Below are 15,022 nucleotides of genomic sequence, written 5' to 3'. Positions count from 1 at the left end.
CGCGTTTCCCCATCTTCAAATTAGCACAGAACTCTTATTTAATATGTTCTTAAAAAGACATATTTTTTTATTTTTGCGATAATTTGCGATCTTAATGGGTATATATTTTTTAAGAAAATTTTGGTAAAATTTACTATTGTAGGGTTTTTGAACATGCAAAATTCAAAAATGCTAATGGCAATGTTGCCAGATTTGCAGCTTTTTGAGAAGAAATATTTATATCCTAGACTATTAAGTGTTTTTTGACTAATGGATGACATATAGCATACATGACAGTTTAAAACCTGTGTTTAAAAATTTGTGACACAGAAAGTTATTAGGTATCTAATGAGATTTTTTTTATAATAGACCATTAATTATGAGATACGTTTTCGTACTAGATTTTCATAGACGCAACTGTACAAATTTCAATAGTCCATAAAAAGACTTGTCATAAAAAGTTCTGCTTGCTTATTGTCATAAATAATAAGATTATACTTGCGAAATTCTTAATACTCAAAGTACTCAAATATCAATATCTCATCATCGTTTTTACCCCTTTTCTCTAAAATATTTATGATTATCTATTTGTAATATTGTTTTTGTAATTACATATACATTATCATAATTGAAGGTTAAAATTAGAACTGTTTTATGTTTTTCTTCAATAATGCACATTGTTGGTGTTGTTAAAATAAGTTTTGATAACTGTCACTGAAAAATAAATGAATTACGTAAAAATGTGAACAAGTAAGAAACTAAATTAAAAATGTTCTAACGTCATTCTAAAAAAAAAATATTAATCAGTATTTAATTTAGGTACGACTTTTCGACCACACTGTATAATTTTACGTGTAGCGGAATAATAGTGTAAAGTACTGTATTATCATTAAAATTTATACTTTTCTTAAATAAATTCATTATTCATCATTTTTAGATATTTTTTTAAGATACATAATATTGGCCGGCAGCATTTTGATCAAATTCGCCTGTGTGCGACGTTTCGTTTCCGGGAAACCATCAATTTAGTAATTATCGATCAACTGGATATACTATCCAGCAAAAAGTGCACCGTCCATGAAAACCTTCTACCCTCAATCTGCGAGGTTGTCGAAGTTGATGGTTTCACGCAAACGAAAAACGAAAAATCCAAAAGGGTACCATCCCCGAAAGTAAGATTTCCAAATATAAGGTAAAAGTATATGAAAAGGAAATTTGAACAAGTTTTACTGCAATCGACGCCTTTATTCTAATTCATTCGTCATCATAACCTTAACCGTTCCCGAGGGACAGTGGGTCCTACTTTTGATGGTCTTACACCGTAAAGCTGGCACGTCACGCCTTTCGTGATTCAAGGCTGATTATTCGTGAAATCAAAGGAGAAATAGACAGCTGTCTTGAACTTTTAGATAACGGGTGATTTTGGAAATTTTAATTTTTCAGACACCCTCTATAGCTCGGTTATGTTTAAAATTATCAAAAAGGTGAAAACTGGTCTTTTTTTACATGGGCTTTTCTTCTATATCTCACAAATAAATAAACCAAATTTGATCTTTTCTATTTTCTTCTTATTGCTTTCCAGAAATAAATAATATACAACAAAAAGTCAGTTACTTCTGAAAATAAACCTGCGCGACTGGATTCTACCTAAAACCAGTGGCGGCTCGCGGGAAATATTTTAAGGTGTTCTGCAAAAAAACTCGCCTTAATCGAGAATGGAGAATTATTAATTTTGCTTTTAATTCTAACTTGTCTATTTAAAAAATCTCCTCGCATTAATCAAATTAAAGACTAACTCTATAGTTAACAGATAGGTCGATTATAGGTTGGTTATTCCACTGGTCGATATTAAAATCCAGAGCAATTGTGCAGTTACGTCATAGCATGACATCTGAAGTGGCCTTTTTTTTAACCTATGAACAGAGATAAAAGTTTTATTTTTTGACAATGGACAAGTAAACATTGGAAAATGTCATCGTGTTTTGCAGCTTCCGTCTTATTATTGTCAATTTAATGCGGTAGCGATTTTAAACGGTATTATTAAAATAATTATAATACTTCTGATTGAAAAACTATTCTAGGCGCATAGACCGTCGGGCAAGTGAGGCTTGAGAAAGGTAAAATTTGATGGATGCATCTGATATCTTCCCAGTTGTCATCGATATGCATCAATCAGGCTCGAAAGAAGATACTTTTTCTGATTATAACTAGTTTTTGTTCTCCTTCTTTGCTCTTTGCGTTATGGGTTTTCGTTGTTTTTGTCGTTGAAGCATTAATTTAATTTAATATCCGAACGTACCTAAAACTAATGTATTAAATAAAATCGGAACGCATCTAAAAGCGGTAGCAATATAGCCAAGACATACGGACCATATAGCTTTGCAGAATCGTCATGGAATACTAACACTAAATTGTATGTTTGTTATTTTTTTAACGCATAGTTGTCCGTTACATCAGTTTGTATTATACATTGCAATGTAATATGTAATTTTTATTTTATATCCTGGACCGTCTCATAATGTATTGTGTTATTTAACTGTATGCATTACATTGAGCGGAGCTAAGAAATATCGTCGGGATACGAGAGAAAGTGACCAAGTCCAATATAACTATACCTATTATTTTCCTATTCCAAGGAAATTAAGGTCAACATTTATTAACTATTTAAATAACAAATTCGCGATTATAACAAATTATTAAACAATAATAATTACTAATAAGAAAAATTAAGTAGTGATTTTCTCTTGTAAGTTTTTTTTACATATGGACTTCAACAATTGCAAAATATCAACTTATGTTACAAATTAAATTCTAGAAAATTTGGATTTGCCCACTTTCTCTTGTGCACCGACGATATCTGTCTATCTCTCATTTTTGATTAAATCACTATACGTGACGTAACTGCACTACTGCTCTGACCGCCCTTGCAGTATTTGATACTGCGAATACGAAGTATGGTCTGTTCATAGATATAAGAAAGTGACCAATTGCTTTTGAATACAACGCAACAAGATTACTACCTAAAGTTTCGGAATTTAAATTCAGGTAAAATTGTGGTCCGTAATAGAAAATAATTTTATACCTACTTGTGTTTAATATTCTTTGGTTTAGTTTTACTACTTAGTTTACGTGTATTAGTAATCATACTGAGTTCGTGTGTAATACGGCGTGTGTTGAATCGTGTGCGAATTATGCAAAATATGTGCAAGTCTAGTGTATCTCAGGAGATGCTCCCACCCAAATGTAGAAAACACTATTCTATTGAGACTAAGGAAGTTATAAACAATGTTTATTTGAACGTGGTGCAAGCAATCTTTAGAAGAAACGGCCACATTGATGAAAATTTCAATATCAACTGTATGGAAAATTGTGAATAATCCCATTTCAGCGAGGAAAAAAAGAAGCGATGCTGACAGTTTCTCGAGTGTAGATGTGTAGTTAATTAGGAGGATTGAAAAAGATACAACCGGGGTTAAATGTGGCAGAACTACCTTAGGGAAGTGTATTCAACACATGGGTTTTAAATTGACAAAAGGCAAGTTTCAATGGAATCTTTTAGAATTCGGAAATGGCGACTGCAATATCTAGAAAAAATTAGGATTTACAGAGAACAACAAAGGCCAACTATTTACTTGGACGAAACCTGGTTCGACACTTATGATATCCCGGAAAAGGGTTGGGCTGACTCAACTGATAGCGATAGTGATACTGATATATTATGTGAATATTTTTAAGTAATTTAAGTAGGCAATAAGAATAATTAGTAATTTTATTTTAGATTTAAACATAAATACATACATAAATAAATAAATATCGTTTAGTATCTTTCCTAACAAAACCCCAAATAATTAAATTCTAAGCAAAGTACGGACCTGTTCGGCCATATTTCAATCTTACAGCTTGCCCGGGTCTTTCCTTAATTCATAACAATTAGTCACTTTCTTATATGAACAGACTTTATTGTTTACAAAAGAAGATATTTTAGTAAGACTATTTAATTATGAGTTTTTTCTGTATGTTATTAATCTCTATAAGTTAACTCGTGAGGTATCTAAAAAATTCAAGAGGCTCAGCAGGCTCGCGTAAAACCATTAAAAATTGTTCCGTTGCTGTCCGTACGAATCAGCCGGGACCCGGTACGGTGGCAGTCTTGTAAATCGTGAACGGGCGACGCGTTCCGGGATCAAAAGTCGTCGGCGCCGCTCGTCTGCGACGTCCCTTCGACGTTCAAGCAGCTCAAATCGTAATCGAACTGGGTGACGTCCCAGAACTCGTCGCCCAAACCGAAGAACTCGCTGACGCCTTCGGAATCGTCGGAAACGTCTTTGAGGGGGGTGAGGATGGGGCTGGGACTCGGCGCAGAAGGAGGACAGTGGGAAGCGGGTCCGTCGGAACTGGAAGCGGAGGAAGGCGACGAGGTGACCGACACGCGGGCGCTGGGTGTGTCGGGGGTGCAGGCGCTTGTCGGCACGGGTGGGGGGACGGGATCGGGCGGGGCGAGGGGACAGTCTAGTATTGTCGCGTTGCCATGTAGTAGACGCACCTGGCGGCGCAACGAGCACGTCTCCGCCGACTGCAGCGTAACCACGGAGGAGGTGATGGGCACGTCCGGGGATTCCGGAGGGGAGCTCAGCGAGCTACCGTCCAGTCCCGAGTTGAGCTGGAGGCTGCTTGCGCAAACCACAACGGTCGCATTCAACGGACGTAGCAAAGCGCTGCCGATATTTAGCGGTAGAGATTACGATTGGCAGTGTCCGACGTTCGCTGTCAAGTCATTTGCCGTTTCCGTTTTTGACATACAGTCTGTCAGTTTTCTTTTAGTTTCTTCTTTCACTTATGTTTAATGGGAAATATATTTGAGAAATTGTGCCAAATAAGTCTCCATACGCTTTCAGAAATCACTATGCAGGTAGAACCGTTCAGTATCAATATTTTATCAAGTCAGCTTGTATCGAATTTCGTTTAAACAAATGAGTTACACTTGTTTCTTTTTGACGCCACTTTAAGTCGGCGGTTTTCAAGTAAAAGCAAAATGAGCGCCAAAAATTGCGAAATTCCAATTGCGCTTCGAAAAATCATAGTAGATTAATGGAAATTATGGAAACTCTACGGTATATAATAAATCAATACCAGTCGATCAATCAAACAATAGTCGTCCCAGGAAGTTAACTGCACTAGTCGTCTGTTGTGAAAAAAAAATAGAATTAATCCTAAAACAAGCCCTACAAAACTTGCAGAGGAAATAACGGAATAGTTCCCAAAAAACGTTAGCCCTCAAACATTAAAAAAAAATTAAACTTTTTGGGCCAGATACACCGCTATAGTCTCCGGATGTTAAATCCATAGGAGCACCTGTGGGAAGAATTAAAGCGACAAATGAAAAAACATCAAGTTACGAGTAAAGAAGACCTCAAAAATAGAATGAGAGTGAAAAAACATATCGCCAGTTACAAGAAAACTTGTTTTAAGTCTTACAAGAAGACTGAATGCCATTATTAAAGCAAATGGCACATACGTGTGTGTGTATTTTATTAATGAGATTGTCAATATTTACTTTAAATACATTTCTCATTAAATGTTAGTGAAAGAAGAAACTAAAAGTAGAATAGACTAGGCACTAAAAAAATGCTTTCGTTAAACACAGCATAAGGAGGTAGGTACGATTTCTCAAAATTTGTTCGGAAATAAAAAGAACGCATATCCATGTTTGTTAAATTTATATAAACATTTATATTTTTTAACCAGTTTGTGTACCTATTACATCGGGAATTAGTAGAAACGGACGTTATGATCATTTTAATTGAAAACGAAATGACTGAGGATAATATAAATATAAATGTGGTTGGTGAAATGGCTTTGGAATTAGCAGAACCAATTCGAATATTTGTCTAGAATGAAGGTCGTAGGTGTCCAAAACCAAAAAATCGGAAGTAATACGCAAAGGCTATAAGGAGATATGAGTTATGTTATTATTCTTAGAGTATTTTCCAGGCCTAGCACGTTTCGGAGCAGCGAGACATTCGATAATATGTTTGTGGATAATGTAGATGAGGGTGAAAACGATATATGCCTTTATAACAAATAAAACACATTTTTGAATTTTTGCTCTTTTTTTTTGTAATTCACATAATCAGTGCAAATTGCATTTCTTTCCTCCTGGATTTCGTCGCTTCTTTTATTGGCGCTTCGTAAGAGGTTAATTTCTTGTATACTCGAACCAGAAATATAGTGCTTTTCCAATCCTGAGTAGACCCTGACCCGTAACCATTCCAGGACCGTCCTAGGAATTTATCTACCCACCAACAAACGACATATAACTTTAAATATCTCCGTAATATTCGTTACGGCCCATCTCAGGCAAGACCCACTTAATGCAGAATAAGCATCCGTTGAAACGTCAAAGCAATAACTGCACTATATTTTTGGTCGTATTATACTCTGCCTTCTTCGTAGATAAAACAATCCACTCTTTGACTCTATAGTCTTGGAACTTCTAAAATGATAACACGTTATGAGCCTCTAATTTTTTGAATTATACAAATAAACATAATTATTGAAACTTAACATACCATGATTGGTGTCCATCTGCGGAGTCACTGCGATAGTGAGTGGATCTTTCTTATTTTCGGCAAGGGGCTCTAATTCTCTTTTCCTTATAGCAGGAACTGCTGTCGGATTAGCGATGTTAACTGTTTTGTCCTCCCTATATATTTGCTCAAACTGGTGATAGCATTCCCAGTAAATTGTACCCTTTTCGGTTTCCCGTTTATTGTCTTTGACGCCTGTGTAGTTTTTTTTTCAATTTTCTCCATTTCTTATTCAATATTTCGTCCGTTTAGTGAAAACACATTCAAATAACAATATCAAATAACTTAAAATAGCATATCTACTTCATGTGAGTGTAATTTGTTTGAACAAGGACATACCTTGATCTTCGAAAACTCGAGAGGTTTTCGTTAATTGAAACCCTACTAACAATAATATAAGTAATAACAAATAAAATATATTTATTATGCTGGGAATTCATACTCACCATGATCAAATTCGTCACTTTCAAAACCAAATTCTACCATTACAGATCACTTCGCTACCGCTACCTAGCACAAAATTAACCCGCTACCAAAAATGGCGTCCATTCCGCAACGTGTTGGGTTTGTAGCGCGTGCGCCACCGGACGTTCCCGCTACGGTTTTGTAAGTCCAAACGTCCAACACTTTCCCCACCCCACGCGTTACCGCTACGTATCAGGAGCGCTTCGCTACGTCCGTTGAACTACTATTAACGGCCCCGAGGGGGCGCCACGCTACCCGCTATACTTCGCTAGGAGCTACGCCTACACTTCTATGTCCAGGTGCTAAATATCTACGGCCGCCCTTATGGCGCCGCTAGCGACACTCTACCCCTCCCCGGGAAACGAGGTACTTACATTTGCCTTTGCAGTAAGTTTTGCCATACCGCCTTCATCTCGAGGGTGGGCGCCCGCAGAGCCACGGTGCACTTCTTCGCGGCGTTTTTCCGTGGGGTGCGGCTCAGGTCCGGCCCGCAGTGGACGGTCGGGCTGGACGCTTCACTTTTGGCGGCGGCGTCCACGCATATCCGAAACTCGGTATCTGGAACGCGGCGGTGACGTCACGTCCAGATTTTGTTAAAAAGATATTCAGGAGATTTACACTTAATTTAAAATAGAATGTAGCTCGGTTTAACCTGCACATATTAAGCCAATCCGAAACAGCCAAGTGTTTTGTGACAATAAGATACTTTAATGATTATTGTTGGACTGTATTCTACTATTTTCGACGGTAGTGAATGTAAAGAAGGACGACAGAGGCAAGTGTGCCGTAGCTTTCGAACTCATTTTCTTTGGCAGGTTGCGGTGACGTGTATTTTGTGAGTTGATAACCGATGACTTGTGGACCGGATGGTGATGTGGGAGGAGGCAAGGCCGCGGGTCCGGATGAAATCCCAATCGAATTAATAAAGCTCATCGATGAAGATGTAAATGATGTCTCGACTGACCTGTTTAACACCATATATCGGACGGGCACAATACCTAGACAGTGGCTCCATTCGACCTTCGTTGCCATCCCCAAGAAGCCAAACGCCACAACTTGTGCTGATCATCGAACCATATCTCTAATGAGTCATACGCTAAAGGTGTTCCTTAAAATTATTCACAATCGTATTTTCAGAACCCTTGAAACGGACATGAGTAACACCCAGTTTGGTTTTAGAAATGGATTTGGTACAACAGAGGCACTGTTTGGTATAAAAGTGTTGGCTCAAAGATATGAACCAAGATATATACCTGGGGTTCATTGATTTCGAGAAAGCCTTCGATAAGGTGAAACAAGAAAAACTAATAGAGATTCTAATGGCTAAAAACATTGAGAAGAGCGACATCAATATAATATCAACACTGTATTGGAACCAAACAGCTAGGGTCAGGTTAGATCCAAATACTGAGGGAAGCGTTGGATGATTGCTCAGAGGGGATAAAGATAAAGTTCTCAACAACTTTCGATTCGCCGATGACACAGTGATCACAGCAGGAAACATCGACGATTTGCAACAAATACGGGTTAAAGATCAACCTTAACAAAACAAAAATTATGGTCGCCACCAAATCACCACGCATAAACTGCCACTTAGTTATAAACAACACCATCATCGAAAGAGTGAACTCATACAAATATTTGTTCTTCACCAACAGAGACCTAAGCTTGAGTCTGCGGCTAAGAATGCTAAGGTGTTTTCCGTCCTTTTGTATGGTATGGAAGCATGGACGCTGAAGCAGGAGCATACAAATAAACTGGTCGCATTTGAGCTCTGGTGTTACAGAAGGATCCTGAGGATATCGTGGACGGAAAGGGTCTCAAATGCTGAGGTGCACAGAAGGATGGGATGTGAACCGGAAATTCTGGTGACAATCGAAAAACGAAGACTTGAATACATGGGAAATCTAATGAGGGGCCCGAGACATGGCTTGCTACAACTAAAGGAAGAAGAAGTGTCGGAAGGCGAAAAATATCCTGGCTGAGAAATCTGAGGGATTGGTTCGGATGTGGCAGCGCCGAGCTGTTTAGAGCGGCTGTCAACAGGGTCCGCATCGCCATGATGGTTTCCAACCTTCGATAGAAGATGGAATTTTAAGAAGAAGAAGGTGATGCGGGACGTGGGTGTGGGAGGCCAAATAACAAAAGTGTCATCAACGTAGCGTTCCCATGATTTTGGTTTTAGATCGAAGATGGCGAGGGTTTTCTTCACAAAAGCTCCAATAAATTCTTCGTATGCCTCGAGACAATGAAGAATCCATAACCGTTCCTGACGACAGATAAGCATTTTTCAATTAACAAGGTTTGATTCCAAATTCACGGATTTTTATAAATTTGACTTAATGTTGAGAGGTTCAGGAATGGGGACCTAATATTCATTGAAGTGAAAAAAATGAAGTACGAATCTATCAGTTTTCGCTGTAAAGGATTTTAATATGGAGGCCGGATATTTTGCTAGACAATAAGTTCGAAGGAGTGATATTGTTGATGTTGACGATTCGTCTCCTGTTGACCGCTCAGAACAATTCCACGGAGGACTGACCATACCATTGACGTAAGTTTTTCACCCAGGACTTTTTGATTACATGTAGCAGTCCATACTTTTCGGGGTGTCGCATGATGTGCAATAGCCACACTTATTTCTGGTTCATAGTACCGGACGATCCTAGTATAGCAGATGTGACGTATTATTATAATAATAATAATACCGTGTTCTCGGCAATTCCTTTCTATTATTGTTATTCTTATTATTATTATTTTAATTACATGCGATCTAATAATTGTGACGGTTGCGACGGTCTGCTTACCTTTTTTCCGGACGCTGAAGAACATGTCGGTGACGTAGGCCAACTGTATAGGATCGTCGGCGACGAAGAGCACACGGTCCCTGGACACCTTCGCCAACAGCAGGATGTCGCTGAAGAGCAGCGCCCAGTACTGAGCCACATCGCGGCCCTCGACGCGGCCGAGCGCTCCGCCGAATATCCAGTGACGGCCCGGCTTGTTCAACACGAACGGTCGGCACTTGGTGAACACCAGCCTGTTCTCGAGATCCTGCACCGACAGCAAGGGTCGGCCCTCTCCGGTCGGCTCCATCAAGCCCGCCTCCGCGGTCATCTCCCTATAGGACACCTGCATCTCGTGCACTACGCGGTTTATGACGACGTAGTCTGGGTGTTTGGGTTTCGTGGCGCTCTGCACCGCCATCAGCGCCTTGAGGACTTCGCGGTAGTGCTCCAGGGGCTTGTGGATGAACGCCGTGAGGTCGGGTCTGCGTCGGGGTATCGACGGCGACTGCACGAACCGAACGAATTCGCCGCCGCTGTTTTTCAGCTTGTTGGCGAGCACGCAATCGGCCTTTTTGAGGCCCGCGCAGTAGCGTCGATACGCGCACGTCACGTCGCTCAGCTTGGCGCTGTAGACGCGAGCGAGCAGCCCGACCTCGACCTCGCCGTCGTCGTGCACCAGGTGGTCGAGGATGTCCTCCGTGATGCGGAGCAGCTGCGGACAGATTGTTGGGTCGGCGAAGGCGGCGGCGCGTGCGCGGTTTCACCTCGTCGCAGTTCTGGAACAGTATCCGGTGCTCCGACGGCGAGATCAGATCTCTGCGCTCGGCCAGCGGCGACACGAAGCGGCCGACGCCGAACTGCATTGCGGCGCAGTAGTGCTGCTCCTTGCCGATCAGCTGGTACATCGTCCTCTTCCGCCCGTCCTCGGGATTGTTCGGGGTCGTCTGCGTACAGAGGAGATGGTAGCAGAAGATCGAATGTTCAAATGATCCCGATCGGCGTTCTGGTATAGCCGGGGAGTGGTTTGTAAATATTATATAAAAATTATATATATATATATATATATATATATATATATATATATATATATATATATATATATATATATATATATATATATATATATATATATATATATATATATATATATATATATATATATATATATGTTTAGCTTTTGGTTCTTGGGTTATAGGTCTTTGTATTAAAAGCGATTAAAATTTTTTTTGTCCATATATTGACGTTTCGGTCTTCTATGACCTTCTTCAGAAAGGGGTACAGTCTAAAATTATGTTATAGTACAGTTCTTTTTTTTTATACATATACACAACGGAATTACAAAGAACCTTACCAAAAAGAGACAAACACAAATCTTAAAATTGAAGAGGTAGCATCATATGGAAGTTTATACTTTAAAAGCGTTTGGTTTTGTCATAGTGCCTAGAAATATTATTGTTTTGGTTTTTTCCAACTATGAGAATAAAAAAGTCATACCCTTGATAAAAGATAAAAGTCCAACAAAAAATGATTTGTATACGGCACTCACACACATAATACACACAAATTTAACGAAACAGTTAAAATATATATATGAGTTTAAAATAATAATAATAATAATAATAATTCCGATACGCGAGGTTTGCTCGCGTCGACGTTACTGTAAAAACATCGTACGATGCACGATTGTTTTGGTGCAAGGTTCAGAGGGTATTTTTGTTAATTTATAATTTTTTTCTTTTATTTATTTTAAATTATTTTTATATATTATAATTTTATATTAATATATCCCTATGTTGTTACTTTCATTGTTGTTTTATTTCAGAATGTTGCAATATAACTTACTGAGATTGTTGGTGTCTGTTTTCGAATTTATAGAGTTCTTATTTTTTTGGATCTCAACCATTTCCAGAATTTCCCTTTTTTTTGTATTATTTTCGGTTTTTAGAATTTTTACTTTCGCAAAGTTGAAAGAATGCTTGGTTTCCGCGCAATGACTCTTCAGGGCAGTCGTATTTTTTTTGTCGTATTTGTGACCATTAATTCTGTTTTTAAGATACTGGCTTGTTTGACCGATGTACACACCCTCACATATATATGTGTATGTATATATATATATATATATATATATATATATATATATATATATATATATATATATATATATATATATATATATATATATATATATATATATATATATATATATATATATACATACGATAACACCGTGTCTTGATCAAATGAATCAAATTAAATTTACATTTGTGGCTCCTTGTTTAGTCCAAGTTATTAAGAAAAGTTGCCTTTTAAATTTTTTTGCTACATTAATTTTTTCACAGTTCTGTTACCCCTTTCCGTGGCAGCGTTTGTTATAATTTTGGTTTTGAGAAATATTTCTGTTCCTGTTCCCTGTTTTAATGTTTTTTTTTGGAAACAGATACTCTACTAAATTTGCTTTTTAACGTTTTCTTTTTCGTCCGTCTTTCTTATAATGTGATAAATCAAAGTGGGTCCCGAATTATGAAATTTATTGAATCAGAATAAGAGAAAAAAAAAAAGAAAAATATCTTCCAATTTGGAAATTAGTCTTTAACCAGACAGTAATGAACCCTATAAATTTAATACGATTTTTTTGCAAGATGAATCCAGAAGTTTTGTGAAAAGTATTACAGTAGCCTGTGAAAATTTCTTTGAAAAATGAATGTTTTGAAACCAAATTCTGTGATTTTAAAGCGAATGTCCCAGTCATCCTACATTTCGATCCACTGTGCGCGTGGACTATTGTCGTTTTTTATTGTCTTGCCCTGCCGTACTTAAAAAATAAAACGAAAACTCAAACTAAAACGGTGTATTTACGTATATATCAGAGCAACGGGTAAACGAAAATGGGGATGGGGGATCGGCGGCGAGGAAGGGTGTTAACAAAACAGCGAACTTAACGTAAAAAATAAATAAACGAAGATTTGTACAAACAAAACGAGAGGGGGGCGGGGAGCAATGTCAGACGATGACGCCGCCACCAACCTCGGTACTGAAGGTGACCTGCGGCAGGTGTAGTTTCCGCCGGCCCAGGTCTTGCACGGAGGCGGTATTGGTCGAGCATATCGTCGACGGGCGGCGGTGCGGCGGCGGCGGCGGCGCCGCGAGGGTGACGTTGCTGTCGGTCATGGCGGAACCGCAGGTCAAGGGGCCGGCCGAGGAGGCCGGAAGGGAGCCGTTTCGCGACGGGTTCCGCCTGAATACCTCCAGCGTTAATTGACTTCCGTAGGACCTGAAAGAGGACGCTGAGTTTCAGCAGTATTTATGCGCAGCAGAGTTCCCAAAAAAATTAACTTAGATAAAAAGATCGTTAAATATTGAACTGAGGTGGCCTTCACTTGATGAAAATGCATTTATCAAAACAAATAAGAACTGAAAGTTCAGATGTTCACGTAATTATATATTTTTACATGACAATTGTTTCGACCACACCATCATAAACCTTCACACACGGACACAGTAATACATGAAAGCTCAAATCACCCTTATACACACAAAATGGATGCATTTCACTCTTAATACGCCACTCTCAACTGAAAATTACAATAAAAAACTTAATATCATTAAACAAATTGCACTCAACAACGGCTACAATCCGTCCATTAGTATTTATCCGAAATCTAATACAGAATACGAACAATTTAAAATGATTACATGCAGAAGAGAACCCAGTGAAAAAGTTTCAAAACATTTGTCAGAATGTGGTTTAAAAATAGCTTTCAGGACTAACAACACAATTGGGAAATTTTTAAAAAACAATAAGATGAAATGTCGAAAATGTCAAAAATCAGGTGTCTACAGGATGCGGATTTTGTCCTAAAATTTATATTGGACAAACAGGTAGATACTTCAAGAAACGCATTAACGAACAAAAATGAGCGTTGTAAACAATAGTCTAGATTATAAACACAGAAAAACACATTTTCGACGACAATTTTGTTATTTTACATCCAGCCGCAAAAAGTAGAAAAATAAATATATAATTAACAAAATGAGACATTCAAATGTATTGCTCAACAGTCAATTAGATTTAAATACCTCGCCTTTACTGAACGTAGCTGATGTATAGCGCGTTGTCTTGGTGAAACAGGATTTTTTTGCAAATATGGCCGTTTTTCCCCAATTTCTGTCCACAGTATGTCAATTAATGATGTGTAGTATGCTCCTGTAATGGCTTTTCTTTTTTGAATAAGACAAAACTGTCCGGTGTGTCATAAACATTCGATAGAAATATTAGACATTAAAATGAGTGGAAAGTTAAAGAAACAAAAAGAATAAGAATAACGATATAGTCCAGCACAGGATAAATGGTCATGACTTGCTGGCCTAAATAAACGGAGCAATAAACCAATAAAAAGCGTATTTACTGTGCGGGGAGGTATTTTTATTTTAATAGTGTCCACACCTTAAAAAGTTTAAGTTATGTTGCTCTTTGCCATTGCCATTGCAGTCAATATTTGTTTTGCTTAGAATGGGGATTGAAGACATTTTTTCATATGAATACTGAATCACAGAAAATACTAAACTTCTCATGAAATAAAGTCAAATTAAATTACATAAAGGTTGAAACAACAGAAAATCAAGCTTAGCTTAGGAACTTTACCAACAAAGTGATCCAGTGCGAAAAAAAATCATATATAGCAAGGTATATAATATATAATAAATTTAAACATCATAAAAAATTCAAAAAACGCGGGAAAAAGGATTCCCGACCAAATGTCAGATCCAGATTTAATAAACAAGGCTTTTATTAACTCTATTTCCATTTTAAATTCGACGTCACCAGTGATCAAGTACTATGTGGACTCTCCCTACCAACAAGACAAATTTCAGGTTATTGTAGTTGCACAATTTCTCGGTCTGTTGCCCTTTATATTAAGTATATCCGCCATCTTGTAAATGTTTGCATTTGCAAAAGTGTAACCAATATACTCCCTTTTTACCTGTTCATGTTATTAGAGAAGAGAGGTTTTCATCTTTTTTATATATACATGTAGGTACTTAACGAATATGAAATTTTAATTTTAATTATTATTATTATTATTGTTGTTATTATTATTATTATTATTATTATTATTATTATTATTATTATTATTATTATTATTGTTATTATTATTATTATTATTATTATTATTATTATTATTATTATTATTATTATTATTA

The 15,022-nt window shown here is 37.6% G+C and overlaps 1 protein-coding gene across 1 annotated transcript in view; it reads right to left on the bottom strand.

Moving 5' to 3' along the window:
* LOC132702642 (uncharacterized) overlaps positions 1 to 15,022 on the bottom strand; it is a 41,947-nt gene that overhangs the window by 15,342 nt on the left and 11,583 nt on the right. The window contains exons 7-11 of the mRNA XM_060671410.1: positions 12,845 to 13,091; positions 10,585 to 10,764; positions 9,839 to 10,532; positions 7,406 to 7,589; positions 4,523 to 4,646 (exon numbers count right to left, since the gene is read on the bottom strand). Coding sequence (XP_060527393.1) covers positions 4,523 to 4,646; positions 7,406 to 7,589; positions 9,839 to 10,532; positions 10,585 to 10,764; positions 12,845 to 13,091 — 1,429 coding nt within the window. The remainder of the gene's footprint in view (positions 1 to 4,522; positions 4,647 to 7,405; positions 7,590 to 9,838; positions 10,533 to 10,584; positions 10,765 to 12,844; positions 13,092 to 15,022) is intronic.

Source organism: Cylas formicarius, unplaced genomic scaffold (assembly GCF_029955315.1).
Source record: "Cylas formicarius isolate icCylForm1 unplaced genomic scaffold, icCylForm1.1 PGA_scaffold_5__7_contigs__length_24384050, whole genome shotgun sequence".
NCBI classification, from domain to species: Eukaryota; Metazoa; Arthropoda; class Insecta; order Coleoptera; family Brentidae; genus Cylas; species Cylas formicarius.
Note: the sequence above shows the minus strand (reverse complement) of the source record. Positions and strands in the feature narration are given on the sequence as shown.